Consider the following 14,902-nt stretch of genomic DNA (forward strand, 5'->3'; position numbering starts at 1 on the left):
TACATGTATATGCATATTTCAAAATATACTTAATAATATTTCATAAAAGATAAACATGAGAATTTACATATTTATCAATAGCATTACAAACAACTCAATGTTACTTTGTACAATACATTTTTCAACTACACAATGAACTAGAAGAATCATTAACAAATCTTTAACAAATGAACAAAAGTACAAAAGAAGACATGCAACAAAAACTTTTTTGTATGGAAAGCAGAGCAAACTAAATTACAGTATTTCAGACATCGCCTGTATATGATACAGTCCAGGGGGAATTCAAGAGTTGTGATACTGGTTTTCTCTAGCAAGGTTGTCAGAAGTTGTAATATACTCCTTTGGGGTTTTAGCAAGGCTGAATTTGCTTCTAGGGTGTGGTGTTACAATTTATATTATTTGTATGCTTTATATTTGATGCACTCGTCTGAATGTGTCATATTTTATAATTTTTAAAAGCAAAGGAGGGGATGTAACTTATCAAAATCTTACTTTGAAAAGGATCAAGAGATTGTGTTGTAACTGATTGAGTTATGAGACCAAGAGACACTTCAAAATAGGTTTGACTCAGAGAAAGGCCCTCTCCTATAGGTTCAGAAAAAATATAACCTTGGATTTTAAAATGGGTTTTACATCTTTATACTTTAAACTCTTTTTCTTGTTGTTGTTTTTAGTGTATGATATAAGATCTGGTTCTGACATGATCTCTTTCTAAGTGGCCATGCAGCTGTCTCTTTCTATTTAGAATTTCACCTTTACTCTCCATGCTTCCTACATAGTTTATTTTGGACTTTCCATTCTGTTTTATTGGTGATCTGTATATTCAAGAGTCATTACCACACTTTTAACTTTTATTTTTGATAGTCTCCTTACTTTTTGTGTTGAATACTTTTTCATTGTTTTGACACTCTGATTTTGGTTTTCATTATTTTAGTACTGTTCTCTAGATTTTAACATATTACTTAATATTTATAGAAATATTGTCTTACTAAGCAAGACAAGAAAAACAGTTTTAAGATGAAGGGTCCAGATCTGAAAAGCCTCTGCAGCATTGCCTCTAGGTGACTTAATTATCTTGAATGCCTTAAAAGTAATAACTTTAATAATAATAACACTAATAAATATGAAATATTTTAAGTAATGATAATTGTAATAAAGCAATACTGCATGCTCAAAGGATTTTGTGAACAATGCATGAGGTATTACAGTGACCACAACAGGCACTGACAAAATATTACCTGCTTTTATTAGCTATTTATGATGCTAAGGAATAAAGAAATCATACATGTTTACTATTGCTGCAATACTATGAGAAATTCAGAGAAATAAAACACTCCAAAGCATAAGAAAAAGTACAGTCAATAACATTAATGTGTATTTCTTTTGCATATGAGTAAATCATATTTTGAGGAACTTAAAAAAAACGTAAAGATCCTATAATATCACCCAAAGTAAAATCTTTACATAAGCAAACAGTTATAAGGGAGAAAAAACTAGAGCTTTGTGGGGTGGTCCTATAATTTTTAAAGCATATTTTACTAGAGTTAAACACAACAAACAGAAAACAAAAAGATATTGCAAAAAGCAATTTAGTTCCAGTTTTAAAGTAATTCCTGATCTTCTGAGGGAAATTCAGAAGCTTTCCCAATAGAATTTTATATACTGAGAGACATAAAAGCAAAGCAACAGAGTTATGGTTTAAAAATATTTTCATAGTTAAAACTAGGTACTAACAGATACATTTGTACAATCAATACTTTTTTAATTTTTTAGTTGTAGTTGAACACAATATATTTATTTATTTATTTATTTATTTATTTTTATGTGGTGCTGAGGATGGAATCCAGGGCCTGACACATGCTAGGCGAGCACTCTACTGCTGAGCCACAACCCCAGCCCATACAATTAATACTTTTTAAAAAATGCCAGCAGGCTTTCATATGGTATGATGATTTAACTTTAGTATTATAACAAATATAAAATTAAATGAGCACCATTATAATTTTGGCTAATTACACATTATTACTTATGCCTCCTATTTACAAGCTAAAGGATTATAAAAATGTAACACAAAAATATCAAGTCACAAATAAGTTGTTACCTATTATAACATGCTCTAAGTCATGACTTATTGAGGATGAGTAAAAGGAAAAGGCTTTTTCTTTAGTCCTTAAGCCTATGACACAATTTCCACAGTAGTATTTCTTTTCATCCTCTAAAGATCTCCCTTTCATGATAACATTGTTTTCTTTCAGCTTGGGATTTCTCTTTGCAGAAGGTGAACTGACAGTGCTGATGATTTGTACCATTGCCCATAGAATAGCAGTCTCCACCCAGGTGAGAACTGCAGATTGTTCCTACTTTACCACTGGTGCCTCCCTCTGATGGTATCCAGCACATGACCAGCAGTAGAAGTGAAGCCCTACTGACCCCAGACCTGGGTACCTTTCCATTTGACTGAGCCCATGTAGTAATTTGCAATAACTAGACACCTGGGTAACTTGCAATACCTAGAGACAAATTGGAAGACTAGGCAGAAGACTAGGCATTTAAATGTTGATTGTCCCAAGTTCTTTAGTTTCTTGTTCCTTTGTGTCTTCAGTGAGAAGAAATAAGAAAAGGAAGCTTTAATGTTTAGCATTTTAGAGTATCAAACATGGATCAGGTTGTGGCTGAGGCCTTGTGCTTTGGAGCTGCTGGATCTGAGCTTGAAATCTTGCAATTTGAGCTTGATGGATCAATTTGAGCCTCTGGGCTTCTTCCTAAGTGAAAATAGTCATAATAATACTTAGCAAAAAGTAAGGTCTGCTTCATTTTGATTGCTTGTTGACTTGTCCTTATTTCCTTTAATCCACAGGAACAATAAACAGTACCTGAATCTCCCTCTTCCACTAATTTACCTCCAGCTTACTTCTGTATTCACTTATTCACTTTGGTCTTCCTCTACCTCCAGAAACATTGTTTCAGTCCCTGAAATGTTGCTGTCTCTAGAATTCCATCCCAGGGCTCCCTTCCCAATTACACTACACAATTTCCTTCAGTAATCTTCGTTACATCTTGACCTCAATTCTCTATCCCTATCTCTTTCCAATTTTTAGGAAAATATTGACTATGTTTGTAAGAGAAGAAACTGAAACAAAAGCACAATGTCTAGGTGATGTGCAATCAGGAGAGGAGTCTGGACCTTAGATGAGGGATACGTTCGAGGTCAATACACTTTGGAGGGAAAAGTACAAGAAAAGACTGAGCAGATCAAACACCAAGATTGCCAATAATGCCTTTCAGGAAAAAGCTACAATCCCCAAAATGCCACAGGGTAGTTACTAAAAAAATGGGTACCCATAGTTTCCATGTTAAGTCAGGGCAAGATTGGGATGTTGTCTGAGGTGCTTACATAGGAATTCTCCAAGGATCTCGAGAACAGCAACACTGCGGATCCCATTCACTGGAAAGACAGCTTCATTGACTCACAAGACTGTGAGATACTGGCATTTACTTATTTCCTTGAGACCTCGATTACCTCATTTAAAACTGAGGACAAAATAGTTCTGCTTCACAGTAAGTAGATAAGATGAGAGAATGCATGCAGAGGGCTTTGTACAGTGCTTGGGAGAGAAGAAATCCTGCTTGTTGAGTGATGATAAACTACAGGACTTGGTGAAACAAGCACTGTGAGTTCAAGGTCATCAACCAGAGATGACAAGAGCAAAGACACTGCGATATGAAGCTGATGTAACAAGGTATGATCAAGACAAAGGATTGACCAGTCAATTAACAAATTAACAGAAAAGGCTAATCACTGTGGGACAGAAATGCCTCAGCCTATATAAAAAAATTATATTTTTACTCTATGCCAAATACCATTCTAAATGCAAGTACTAATGCATTTCATTATCACAATATAAAATATATGAAACTGTCATTTCCATTCTATACAAGAAGAAAAGGACACACAGAGAAAATAAATAGATAGCTTGCTTAAACCATGCATTTGGTAAAGTTGAGCTTGATGCAAACCCAGCAGTCTAGCTCCACAGACTCCACTCTGAGCCACCATAGCAGTCTGCATCTCCCCAATGGCCACTCTTTCATGCCTTCATCCTTATAGGGAAGGGCCAGAAACACAATCCTGAGATGCAACAATTAATCAATACCTGGAGTCGACGTTCCTGCTCCCTCTGTTGCTGTGCCTGAAAGTTTGCTTTATCTATCTCCATTTGTCTTATTTGCTGCTGATGGAGTCTCTCCCTCTCCTCCATCATTTGCTGTTTCTGCCTACGAATCGCCTCCAACCTTTCTGCTTCAGCCTTGGCAGCCTCTGCTTTTATACGTGCCTCTGAAGAGAAAGAAGAAAAGGTAAAAAACAAAACAAAACAAAACAAAACAAAAAAACCCTGGAGAACTGTTCTGTCCCTCCCTTGGGCTTCCCACTCTTATTTGTTATTGCTCCAACCCACAGAGAAAACTCCCTGGCACTGTTTTTCCTTCAAGATAACCATATTGCACCTGATCCTGCCATACTCAGGTACCACCTGTGGGGATAGGACACCTCTTTGCCTGTCTTATTCTAGTTGAATGAACTCAGCTGGGCCAGAATATATGAATTTCACATTTTTGGACATTTTTTTTGTCTCTCTTACTTTGTTTCTGTTCTCTTCTCACCTTTCATCTCCTTTTCCTTGGCTGTGAGAGCCTGGTCTGTCTGTAGAACAGCTTTACTCACAGACTCTTTGGACTTTAAATACTTTTGCAGAGCTTCCTCAGCCTAGGAACACCAAAAACATACAGTTAGAACTTGGCAGTGGTGATTGGCAAAGTGATAAAATCACGTTTTTTGTTCCATCAAGCCTCTCCACAGGTAGGGTTCAGAACGTGTCAGGGCAATTAAGAGCACCCAACGCCACTAGATGAAAAAAACTCACTGCAACAAGAGTGTTTGCTCTGTCACCAAGGTAGTGAGGATCGGTTGACCTCACACCCAGTGGTATCTCTTTGTTGTCATGTAGGGCAAGCCTTTTTGAAAATAGAGTCAATAGTGAGGAAAATGGAGCACAATAATGAAGAAGTGCTGGAACATCAAAAGGAAGCAGGAGAATTGCTGACACTGTTTCAACTCTGGAATGTGTTCACACTTGAAACTAAATAGCAAGCACAAAATACCCATGCATGCTCATTCAGTGACAGTGAGTCTGAGGCAGAGACAACAATCTCATCTCTACTCCTCTAGACATTTCCTTTCTCCTGTCCTCAATGGCTTATTAGAGAGGCCCCAGAAATTCCCGTAATTAATAGACAGAACCAGGGATACCTGTATTCCTTTCCTGGGCTGCTGATGGTACTTTGCCTTCAGCTCCTCTGTCTTCTGAAGGTAGAGATTATGGCCTCCTGGCTTAGAATAAACCCCCTGCTTCACTGCTTCTTCCAGTGGACCAAAAATATCCCGAAGCAAAGCTGAGCAACGATCTGAAGAGACTTCTTCGTTCTGCTTACAAATGTCATTCTGCTTTGCATCTAGTAGGGTCTTCAAAGGGACAGGAACCCACAGAGGTGTTAAACATACCTCAGTACTTCTGAAATTTATATTTTAAAGTCTCTATTTTTCTTAGAAATTCCAAGGACTATATCCTTGCCAGCAATCCTGGAGGAAGTTGCAAGGACGAGAGTCTATGAAAAATATTTACATTTGTCTATGAAATATTCCGAAATTCCTGTGTCTTTTAATTTCTGCTTAAATGTGATCTTAAGACCACAGACCCCTAGCCTCAAGCCCTCATTTTAAATGCAGCCTACTGTTTTCCAACATTTCCCTACATCAAGCAGAAAACAGAGTTGAATAATTGGTTGGAATGATGTCAGTTTATTCTATTAATCCTAATCGTAATTTAGTAGATATAAAGGACAGTTTTTCTCTGCTTAATTAATGAAAAACAAGAATAATATTTTGCAAATGTTTTAAAGGAATGAATCAATCAATCAAATTAATTCCATGGATGTTAAATGGTAAATGTGAGCTGTGTGACTATGTGAAAAATTCAGACTGTAAAAGTCCCAGAATATTTACACATTTTTGTTTTCAGAAGGAAAGTATATCATGCCACATTAATGATCACCATTGTTTTCCAGTATAGAAGGAATTGCTTTTCTTAAACCATTCCTATTGTATTATTCATAGCAGTATTGTTCATTCTATTAACCCAATGCCCATGAACAAGAAAAATAAATAATTACCTTTAATTCTTTCTGGAAACTTTGGTCCTCATCCTTGAAAGAGTTCTCTATGAAGATTTTTATGGCCTCTCTCTCACTGGCCCTGTGCAGGTCCAGCAGCTCCTGGAGGGTCTCTGTGGGCAGCTGCACCTTCTGGCCCATCAACTGGTCATAGTGGGCAAGGGCCTTTTCTACTGCAGCTGAGTTTTCTCTCTGGGCCAGGGCCAGGACTGCATTCTCCATGCAGGGCAGATCTCCATTGTTGATAGCATTGACATAGGTCAGCACCAGGCTCTCTAGACCTGCACAGAAGGAAGAGATGCTTGTGTTCTCTGTAGAAAAAGTCTATGATCTATGTCATTAATTCTGAGACCATTCATTGAACAATGTATTACCCCCAAATTTTCAGCATTCTGAATAGGATCCAAGTGTCCCAGACAAATTCCTTTGGGAAATGGTGAGATTAAGAAGACAGGTATTTCCTTCTTAGGAAAATGAAATAGGAGTCAGAGGATAAAGACAGGAAAAATGTCTAGATGTATATCATTATTTAATTCTATGCAGAGAAATAAGCATATGATCATGTAAAAGTCATGCATATTCATGAAACATATAGTTCTAGGAATTGAGCCCAGGGGTGCTTAACTACTGAGCCACATCCCAGCACTTTTTATGTTTTTTTTTTCTTTTTTCAGACAGGGTCTCTCCTAGCTGCTTAGGATCTCATATATATATATATATATATATATATATATATATATATATATATATATATAAATAAAAATAATTTATATATATATATAAATTTTATATATCTATATATATAGAGAGAGAGAGAGAGAGAGAGATGCATAAGCAGTTACCATCATGCAAATCATATGCAAATATATATACTGGTATGGTATCTCCATATATACATACATACACTGGTATGGGAGATGCCATTCCCTGAAAAAGGGCAAATTGAATAAATTAGAACAATATTCCTTTATTCTTAGTTAGAACTTCCTTGTTTTACTTTTTTGTCATTTGCACTTAACTTCTGTGCATAATATAGTGATTATTTACAAAACTGTGAAACATAGAGTTGTTATGGAAAGCTACAGCAAGAAGTATGATTAGATATTTTCAGAGGCTCTAGACCACTTGGGGCATAGTTCAACAATTGTATCAATCAAGTTGCATTTCTAAAAGGAATATATTTATAATTTGTGCCTTAAAACATTGTAACATACCTTAAAAATCCAATATATTTATTAAACAAATGCTGCCAACACATATGACCTAATATAGGTCAACAGTGGAAGACGGAAGGATACAACATCTTTAACTTCATCTTATCCTCATGTTCTTATTTCATGTAACCTTAAAGGCATTACTAAAACAAATACTAGAGATATGTTTCATATTCACTATAAGTTTACATGGTGCATATGATTTGCATGATGGTATTTGAAGATATATTTAACTGAGGATCACCAAGAAAATGAGCACCATTATAATTTTGGTAACTGCTTATGCATCTCTCAAGGTTGGCACAACAAGGACCCTCCTATATATCTCCTACACATTATTCTAAGTAGAAGGAAAATCCTTGAAGAGGTACTCACGAAGGCCATTGACCTTGATGCCTCCTGGAAGAATCTTGATCTTGGACTTGGTAAAGATGTGGGAAGAGAATTCTGCCACTTGTTGCACAAATTCAAGACTCAGCTCATCATCCTGCAGTGTCTCTAGCTGGGAGACCTTCTTCTGGTGAGTGGGTGTGTCAAAGACAAAGCACTTCTTTGTAGGAAAGAACTTTTGAATACACAACCGCGGCAAATTGAAAGTTTGTGTTCTTTGATCACTACCTGGAGAAGGAAAAACAGGATTTTTTTTCTTTAGAATTTACACTCACTTTAATACATTGTCCTTGAATACGTGTCTTTTTTCTTGGTGATCCTCAGTTAAATATATCTTCATATACCCTAAGCAAACAGATTAAATGTATTTAATCAGAAAAAGGAAAAAAGGAAAGAATATTTTTCCCAAGAAAAGGGAGTAATAAAGTTTGATATTGAGCCTATGAGTTCATTGAAAATTAATAATATTCATTATATATTCTGTAAAACAGCTATGTTGATAAATAGGAAAAATATACATTTAGCCTTCTACCCAAAACATATCATTTCCTGGGTTACTTTTCTTCCTCTTTTCAAAACAGAAGCCCAGTTACCTTTCTTTATCTTCAGTGAATTCTCCAGGTATTCATCTGCTGTCATGAGTTGTCCGTCTATTTCCAGGCTTAGGTAGAAATCTCTTATAGTCCACACCAAGTCTGGAAAGAAGCTTACAATGTCATCAGCATCCTCGTGTCCAAGATCAAGCGACTTCCTTGCCCTGAGTAGATCTGTCAGTTCTGTCACATTGCTGAGATGATTAAGGAAAACTAGCAGAAATAGCACCGCATCTAAGCCCATATTTGATCCCATGTTCCCCAAACCTGCATTTTCCACTTGGCAACCAGCCAAATAAACATTTTCTCATCAGAGAATATGAGGGCTCTTGTCTGTACGTTCAGTGTCTACACATTTTCATTTGGGGGATTTACAAAGTCTCATAGACTTGCAGCTGGTGAGTGGTGTTCTCTGTGGCTTTGGTGCCATCCTGAAGCACAAAAGGATACTGCAGTAGGTCAATATCTCCCTGGTCAATTTTGTTCATGGTATTGTATACAAAGGTGCTGCTCAGAAGGATTGCCAGAGCAAAGATCTGGGTATCATTCTTATCATCATCCTAGAAGTCAAACAAATTTAAGTCATGTCAAACGGCATTCCCAAATGAACAATCATTAAAAATAGAATCCTGATATACAAATGTTAAGCAGGGAAAACACAAGTGATTGCCAGACACATGAACTTGCATAACTTCCTCATTTATAATTTTATACTAATGCATATATTTCTAATTCCCAAGTCCCTCTTATAGCTACTATTAGATAACTGCAAATGGTGTAGTCAAAGTTAATGGGGGAAGCAGAGTAGTTAAAATGAAGGTTTTCCAGGTATCAAAACAAAATTGGCCTATCTGCACAATCCATATATCTATTTTATTATAAAATTATTATCCACAGGGAGTTCATATTACCAATCTTAGACATCTAATTCTAATGCTATAAGATGAGCTCATAATTAATATCTCCATTTTGTATATGAATAAACAGAAGATGAAATTTTGTCTTAACATCTTTGCATCTTGATAAGTCAGAAGTAAAAATCAAAATCAAAATATAAAAAACAGTAGGCATTCAAGAGATCGTTTGGTTTGGTACAAAAATCAGCTTATAAGATCCAACTATGTACCTTTCTTCCCAAGTCTGAGTTTAGGGACTTCACTTGAGTAGCTTGTATTTAGTTATGATAAAAATATTTAGGGAATGGTCAAGTCTTTCTTTTTTTCTATGAGCTGGTTGTTAAATACTTACTAGCATACAACTAGAAAAGGCTCATGTGTTAGACAAGACCTATGGGTGTACTGTTGAATAATTCTAGAGAAAAAATAAAAGATTTAGGGAGACCTACTCTTCTTGTCAGTGTCAGAGAGTTACAAGTGCCAGAGTCCTGATTTGAATAGAATTTTATCTCATCTTCAACCCGCTACTAACCATATTCAGTGCAAGACCAGGCTTGTAATGTGATTTTATTTGCACCATTTATGCATCTGGCAACTACTAAGCAAAACATCAGTGTAGTTCTTCTAATACTTATTCTGTATTATAAATATATTTCCTCACTTTCAGACTTCCAAACACTATTGAAAATGGAAAGAAAAAATGAGGGGCAATATAGTCCAGTCAAGTGGAAATACAAATTCATAAAAACAAAAACCAAATGAAAAACTCCTTGTACAAAGTGTGTTCAGTGATAAGGAGTTTAATCATAAAAGAATCCTCTGTCCTTACCTTCTCTACATCACCCAGGCCTTCAGTGTCCAGCAGAACTAGGGTGTGGCCTGGCTTCTCAGGATGAGGCACACACCACATCCAGATTCCTTTTGTGTGAGACTGCACCGTGGTGCCCACAGAGAAGCCTGCAGAGGGGAGTGCAGGGGTTGTCACAGAGAAGGGGATCTAGAATTCGCATATTTTCTTGATAATTGAGTTAGGGTTTAAGGAAAGCAAGATAAGGAAACAGCAGAAAATAGGAGTGTTGAGCTCCATTACAATAGAGAAATGGGGAAATAAAGTCAAATTCCATAAGTGGGAAATTTTTATGTTTTTTATAATAATAAAAAAGTAAAATTTTAAATTTTAAAGTAAAATTTTAAAGTTTATAATTACACATATGGAGATTATTTCATTGATGTCTTATTCCTTATGAGAGGAATATATTGTGTTTCTCTCAGAAAGACATTAAGGTCAACATTTTTAAAAAGGGTTTATATGTCAGGGACAGAAATCTGCCCTTTATCTTATAGTGGCACCCCTTTCTCCACAGAAAATCTTAACTGAGCTTCTCCAGAAATCTTTACCATGGTTGATTTTACACTGTCAGCAAAAGAGTCTCTACAAAGGAGTTCAATGTAGGTAAACTTTCTATTTTTGTGATGCCCTATTTTACTTGGTCACTAGCCTGGAAGAAATCAGCACTGCAGGTGCTGGACACCCCCTTACTAGTTCTTTGCAAACATTTATCCAGTATAGTAGTTTGTAGAAATGTGTAAATGAGGCCTCTGGCCTTGAGCTGAGGCTTCACAGAGATGTCTACATTTATAAGATAAGTTACCAATTGGGCTCCATGGTAACAGCTGGCAAGGGGAGGAAAGAAAGGGGAGAAGAAGCTCTCCCCTTCTCAGGTGTTATCCTTGAAGGGTTATCTTGCCCAAAACAGTGAAAGAAAAAGCTGCTTTTATGTGATCTTCTGCAGACTGTGAACTTCTGAGCCCCTCCCATTACATTCTGGGTATACAATTCTGAAACTACCTGAATTCAGGATTCAGGGGATTGATTGATTACAGCAAAAGCTGTGCCCTCTGAACCTGGCTGCAGCCAAATAAAATTTTTTCCTGCTGTCTTAGGTCTTTAAAACAATCTCTCCAAGTTAAAAGGCCTAACTATGGCCTAAACATTAGTTTTCACTGTTCCTCCCTGACACTAACTTTCTCCCCTCCATCCCCATGTAGAGTGTCCACAGTGGAGTAGACAGAGGGCTAAGCAGAGCTTTGTTGGTGTCACTCACCCTGTTTCTTCCCAGCCAACTGGTTCATCAGGTAAGATTTGCCTGTGCGGTAGAGGCCTACAATGGCCACCACCACCATGGGCTGCGTGATGGCCGACAGGATCTGCAGGGCTTCCTGCTTGACCACTAGCTGCCCCTCCATGTTCTCGATGAGGCACATGGGGCCTGGCATGTAGGTCTCTGAGGTCATGTCTGGGGTGTTTCTTTGTCTGGAAGGAAGAGATGGGATGGGCAGTAATATTAGCTCTTGCAGAGAAAGACATTTTGCTTACTGAACCTGAAAACATAACTGTTTTCCAGCATGGCCTGTTTCTGAAGACATTACAAAACAAAACATAAAAAGATATAGCTAAAAGCACCAAGGTAAACTAGGTCCTAGGCCAGCCATCAGCTACCCTGCTTGTTCTTAAATAGCTGGTGAACAAAGAAAAATTAATTTCCTGAGTCTTACCCTCTGATTTTTTGCATCTATCTCATTCCACTGGATTTTGATTTACTCATGTTTCTCAGTTTTTACCTCCTAAAATCCCTATTTTGAAAATTTATTTTCATTATTTGCTATATATAAATTTTTGCTTTTCTCTTATTTAGGTCCATGTCTAGACTGCATTACATTAAACAATTCTATGCCATTATGTTTCATTTTCCAATAAATTCGAGTGTTTATTCAAGCTATACTTTTCAAAGGGATTTTTACTTAGTTAATAATTTCTTTTACAGAAACAAAACTTCAAAGTGTTATCATTTTATGACTGTTTATATCAATGAAAAAAATTTCATTTAATAATTTTTCACCACTAATTTTCTACTTCTGGGCATCAACTCCTGTAACCTGAAGAGTCTTTGGTAAAATATTTTAAAGCTATGTGAAACATAAAGGCAAATTGTTGTTTTTATGACCTGTCATGCCATAAGGAGAAGGTTTTTTTTATTTTTTCCATTTTAGAAATCATCATTTATTTTGAAGCTAAAAATCCACTATCTGCTTGAATTCATTTTTCATGAAAGTCTTAAAATTTAAACATCTGGATTCTTTTTGCTAGCAGACTATACACACTGTAGATTTCTTTGTTGTTGTTGCTGGTTTTGATGATCCCTTTCTCATAGTCAATGACCTTTCTCATCAACCATCCTGATGAAAGACAAATTAGAACAGAAACTGCTACTTGGTACCAAATAGTAGGAAGTCCATTCACAAATTGTACAGTACCATGTGTTCAGAGGCAAGAAATTCCATATGCCAGATGTCTTTCCCTTCCAACCCACTTCTACTGCAATATTGGTACTTTATATTAGTAGAATTCTGGTTGTCTGACTTACAGGGGCTAGAATCATATTTAGATTAGAAAGATGTGGGAAAATTCCAATCATGATCTACAATAATTAGCTACAAAGCAATATTTATAAACCAAATCTGTATTCAGACATTGGAGACTTATAAATTCTCATTCTTTGAGGTAAAGTTACTAATGTGAGAGAAAACAGCTTTGAAGTTTTAGACTTCTTCATGAATAAGAATAGCTCTGTGTATCAATATCAGTAATAGTGTTTTTTATGTTGTTCCCAGGTGTGATCTGGATAGCATCTTTAGTGCTTTTCGAAGAGCCAAATCTCTGACACATCTTGGAATATTGACTGTGTTCAAGCCACACACACAACTTCCACTCTGCCATTTACAACTCAACCTGTTTGTGTCCTCTGGGATAAAACATATTTAGACATTTCAAGTTCTAGCTAGCCCCCACTGGTTTTGTGTCTAATTAAGCAGGAAACAAACTTAGCAGACACTGAATGAATTCTGTTATCTAGCTACACATCAATTTAGACTTCAATGGGTTCATTTTGTAGTACCTCAGAAAAATTTGCACCCTATCCTGGATGGAATACTTTTAAAAATACCTGAACATTGCAAATATCTTCCTCCCTTTTGCCCCCCCCCCCGCCCCCCAACCTGCCCACAATCTTAACTTACCTGTAAAATCTAGAGCAGAGAGAAAAGCTGCTTTTAGAAATGGCAGAAAAGCTGCTTTCAGGAAGGCTTGGTAAGGGTGAGTTTCAACAGTTGTCCTTTAGTTTAGGTGTAATGAGTTCTGATGAGCTCTTCTTCCAATCCTGGGGAGTTTCTTTCTTCCCCAGTTCCCGCCTCCCAGCGGAGTATTTGAATATGAAATGTAAGCATGGCAAAAGTCCAAGGGGTTTTCAAAGTTTCTCTACAAAACCGAAACCACAGAGCAAATTCAGTGACTAGGTAGTTGCAGAGGGGATATTCTGAGCGTCCTCTGGTGGAAGGTTTCAAGATATTTGGCATGATTTCCCAGAAATTGCATTGTGTTACTGAAGGAAAACTTTGAGAACTTTTGCAGGTTTTTCAAGTGTGTGTTATTTGAACTAGCTTGAGATGATATTTATCTCCAGTTTGGAAAAACATACTCTTGTAGGTCTAGTTTACTGAAATGTTAAATGCACTCACATAGGAGTAAGGTTGTTGTTTCTTTCTTTCTTTCTTTCTTTCTTTTTTTTTATGGAAGCTTCAGGAGCTAAGAACTAATTTACAGGAAAAGATAAAGGTTTCTGCATAACACACAAAGAATGCTGGCAAGGAAGACATTTATTAAACATTTTCTATAACTCTATAACTCCCTGTACAGTGTTCACTTCTTTATGTGGAGTACCCTATTTTAACTCTCCCAACTGAAGAGCCAGGGCCCTGAGAGGTTTAGTCACTTGTTCAAAACCACAGAGCTACTGATAATCAGATCTTAAGGCTCAAACCCAAGCACTTCCTAGAGTCCTTCTGATTTGTGGTGTGTCGTAATTGTCACCCACATCATTACTGCATTTTAAATAATTATATCTCTTTTTATTCGGACAATAATCATACAGGACCGTTGGTTTTATTTGTAATTTAGAATGAACACAGGGGCTGTTAGGCTGTGTTTCCTGAGGTTCCATTCTGGAGTCAAGGATTTGAGATTGAGGGATTTGCTCAGAAGATGATAAAACAAAGCAAAGTAGGAGATAGGGAATGAAAACTGGAAGGGAATGAAGCCAAGGAATGGGGAAAGAGCCAGTGGTTCCTTTTGTGTGAACCACGAGGTTAACCCCTGGAGCTAACTCCAGGAAACCAGGTAAAATCTGCCTGGGAATCTGGCCCTTAGGATGGAGCTTTCTCCTCCAACTTCCTTCAATATCTGTTCGGGGACTGATCCTGGCAGCATGACTCCCTAGCATTGTTGGCCTTGCTATGTGTGCCTTGAGAGCAAATGCTAACGTAGGGTATCTAAAATATTTGTTGTTAGATACCACTGGAATATGCAGAAAGGGTAAGTAGCAAGGGGAGATGGGTGAGGCACCCACAGCATCTGTGAAGATCATTTTCTATTTGCCAAGATCCCCTCATACCTCACAGAAAATCTACTCCTTTACTTCAAGACTTCTTCAAATGGATGGTTTGTCATAGTTTACTTTTTTAAAAT

At 36.9% G+C, this 14,902-nt stretch overlaps 1 protein-coding gene across 1 annotated transcript; it reads right to left on the reverse strand.

Annotated features, from left to right (window-relative positions):
* Positions 1-56: 56 nt before the first annotated feature.
* LOC124104342 (guanylate-binding protein 5) lies at positions 57-13,613 on the reverse strand. Its single transcript, XM_046461221.2, has 11 exons — positions 13,399-13,613; positions 11,427-11,635; positions 10,151-10,278; positions 8,876-8,985; positions 8,426-8,619; positions 7,818-8,060; positions 6,229-6,509; positions 5,309-5,521; positions 4,663-4,765; positions 4,155-4,336; positions 57-2,762 (listed from the first exon to the last, which is right to left on the reverse strand). Exons 2-11 carry the CDS (start codon positions 11,614-11,616, stop codon positions 2,643-2,645), a joined length of 1,764 nt encoding a protein of 587 aa, XP_046317177.1. The 5' UTR covers positions 11,617-11,635; positions 13,399-13,613; the 3' UTR covers positions 57-2,642.
* Between the last annotated feature and the right edge of the window lie 1,289 nt (positions 13,614-14,902).

This window comes from Marmota monax, unplaced genomic scaffold (assembly GCF_021218885.2).
Source record: "Marmota monax isolate L192 unplaced genomic scaffold, Marmota_monax_Labrador192_F-V1.1 WCK01_AAM20220418_F8-fsc00070, whole genome shotgun sequence".
Classification (NCBI taxonomy): domain Eukaryota; kingdom Metazoa; phylum Chordata; class Mammalia; order Rodentia; family Sciuridae; genus Marmota; species Marmota monax.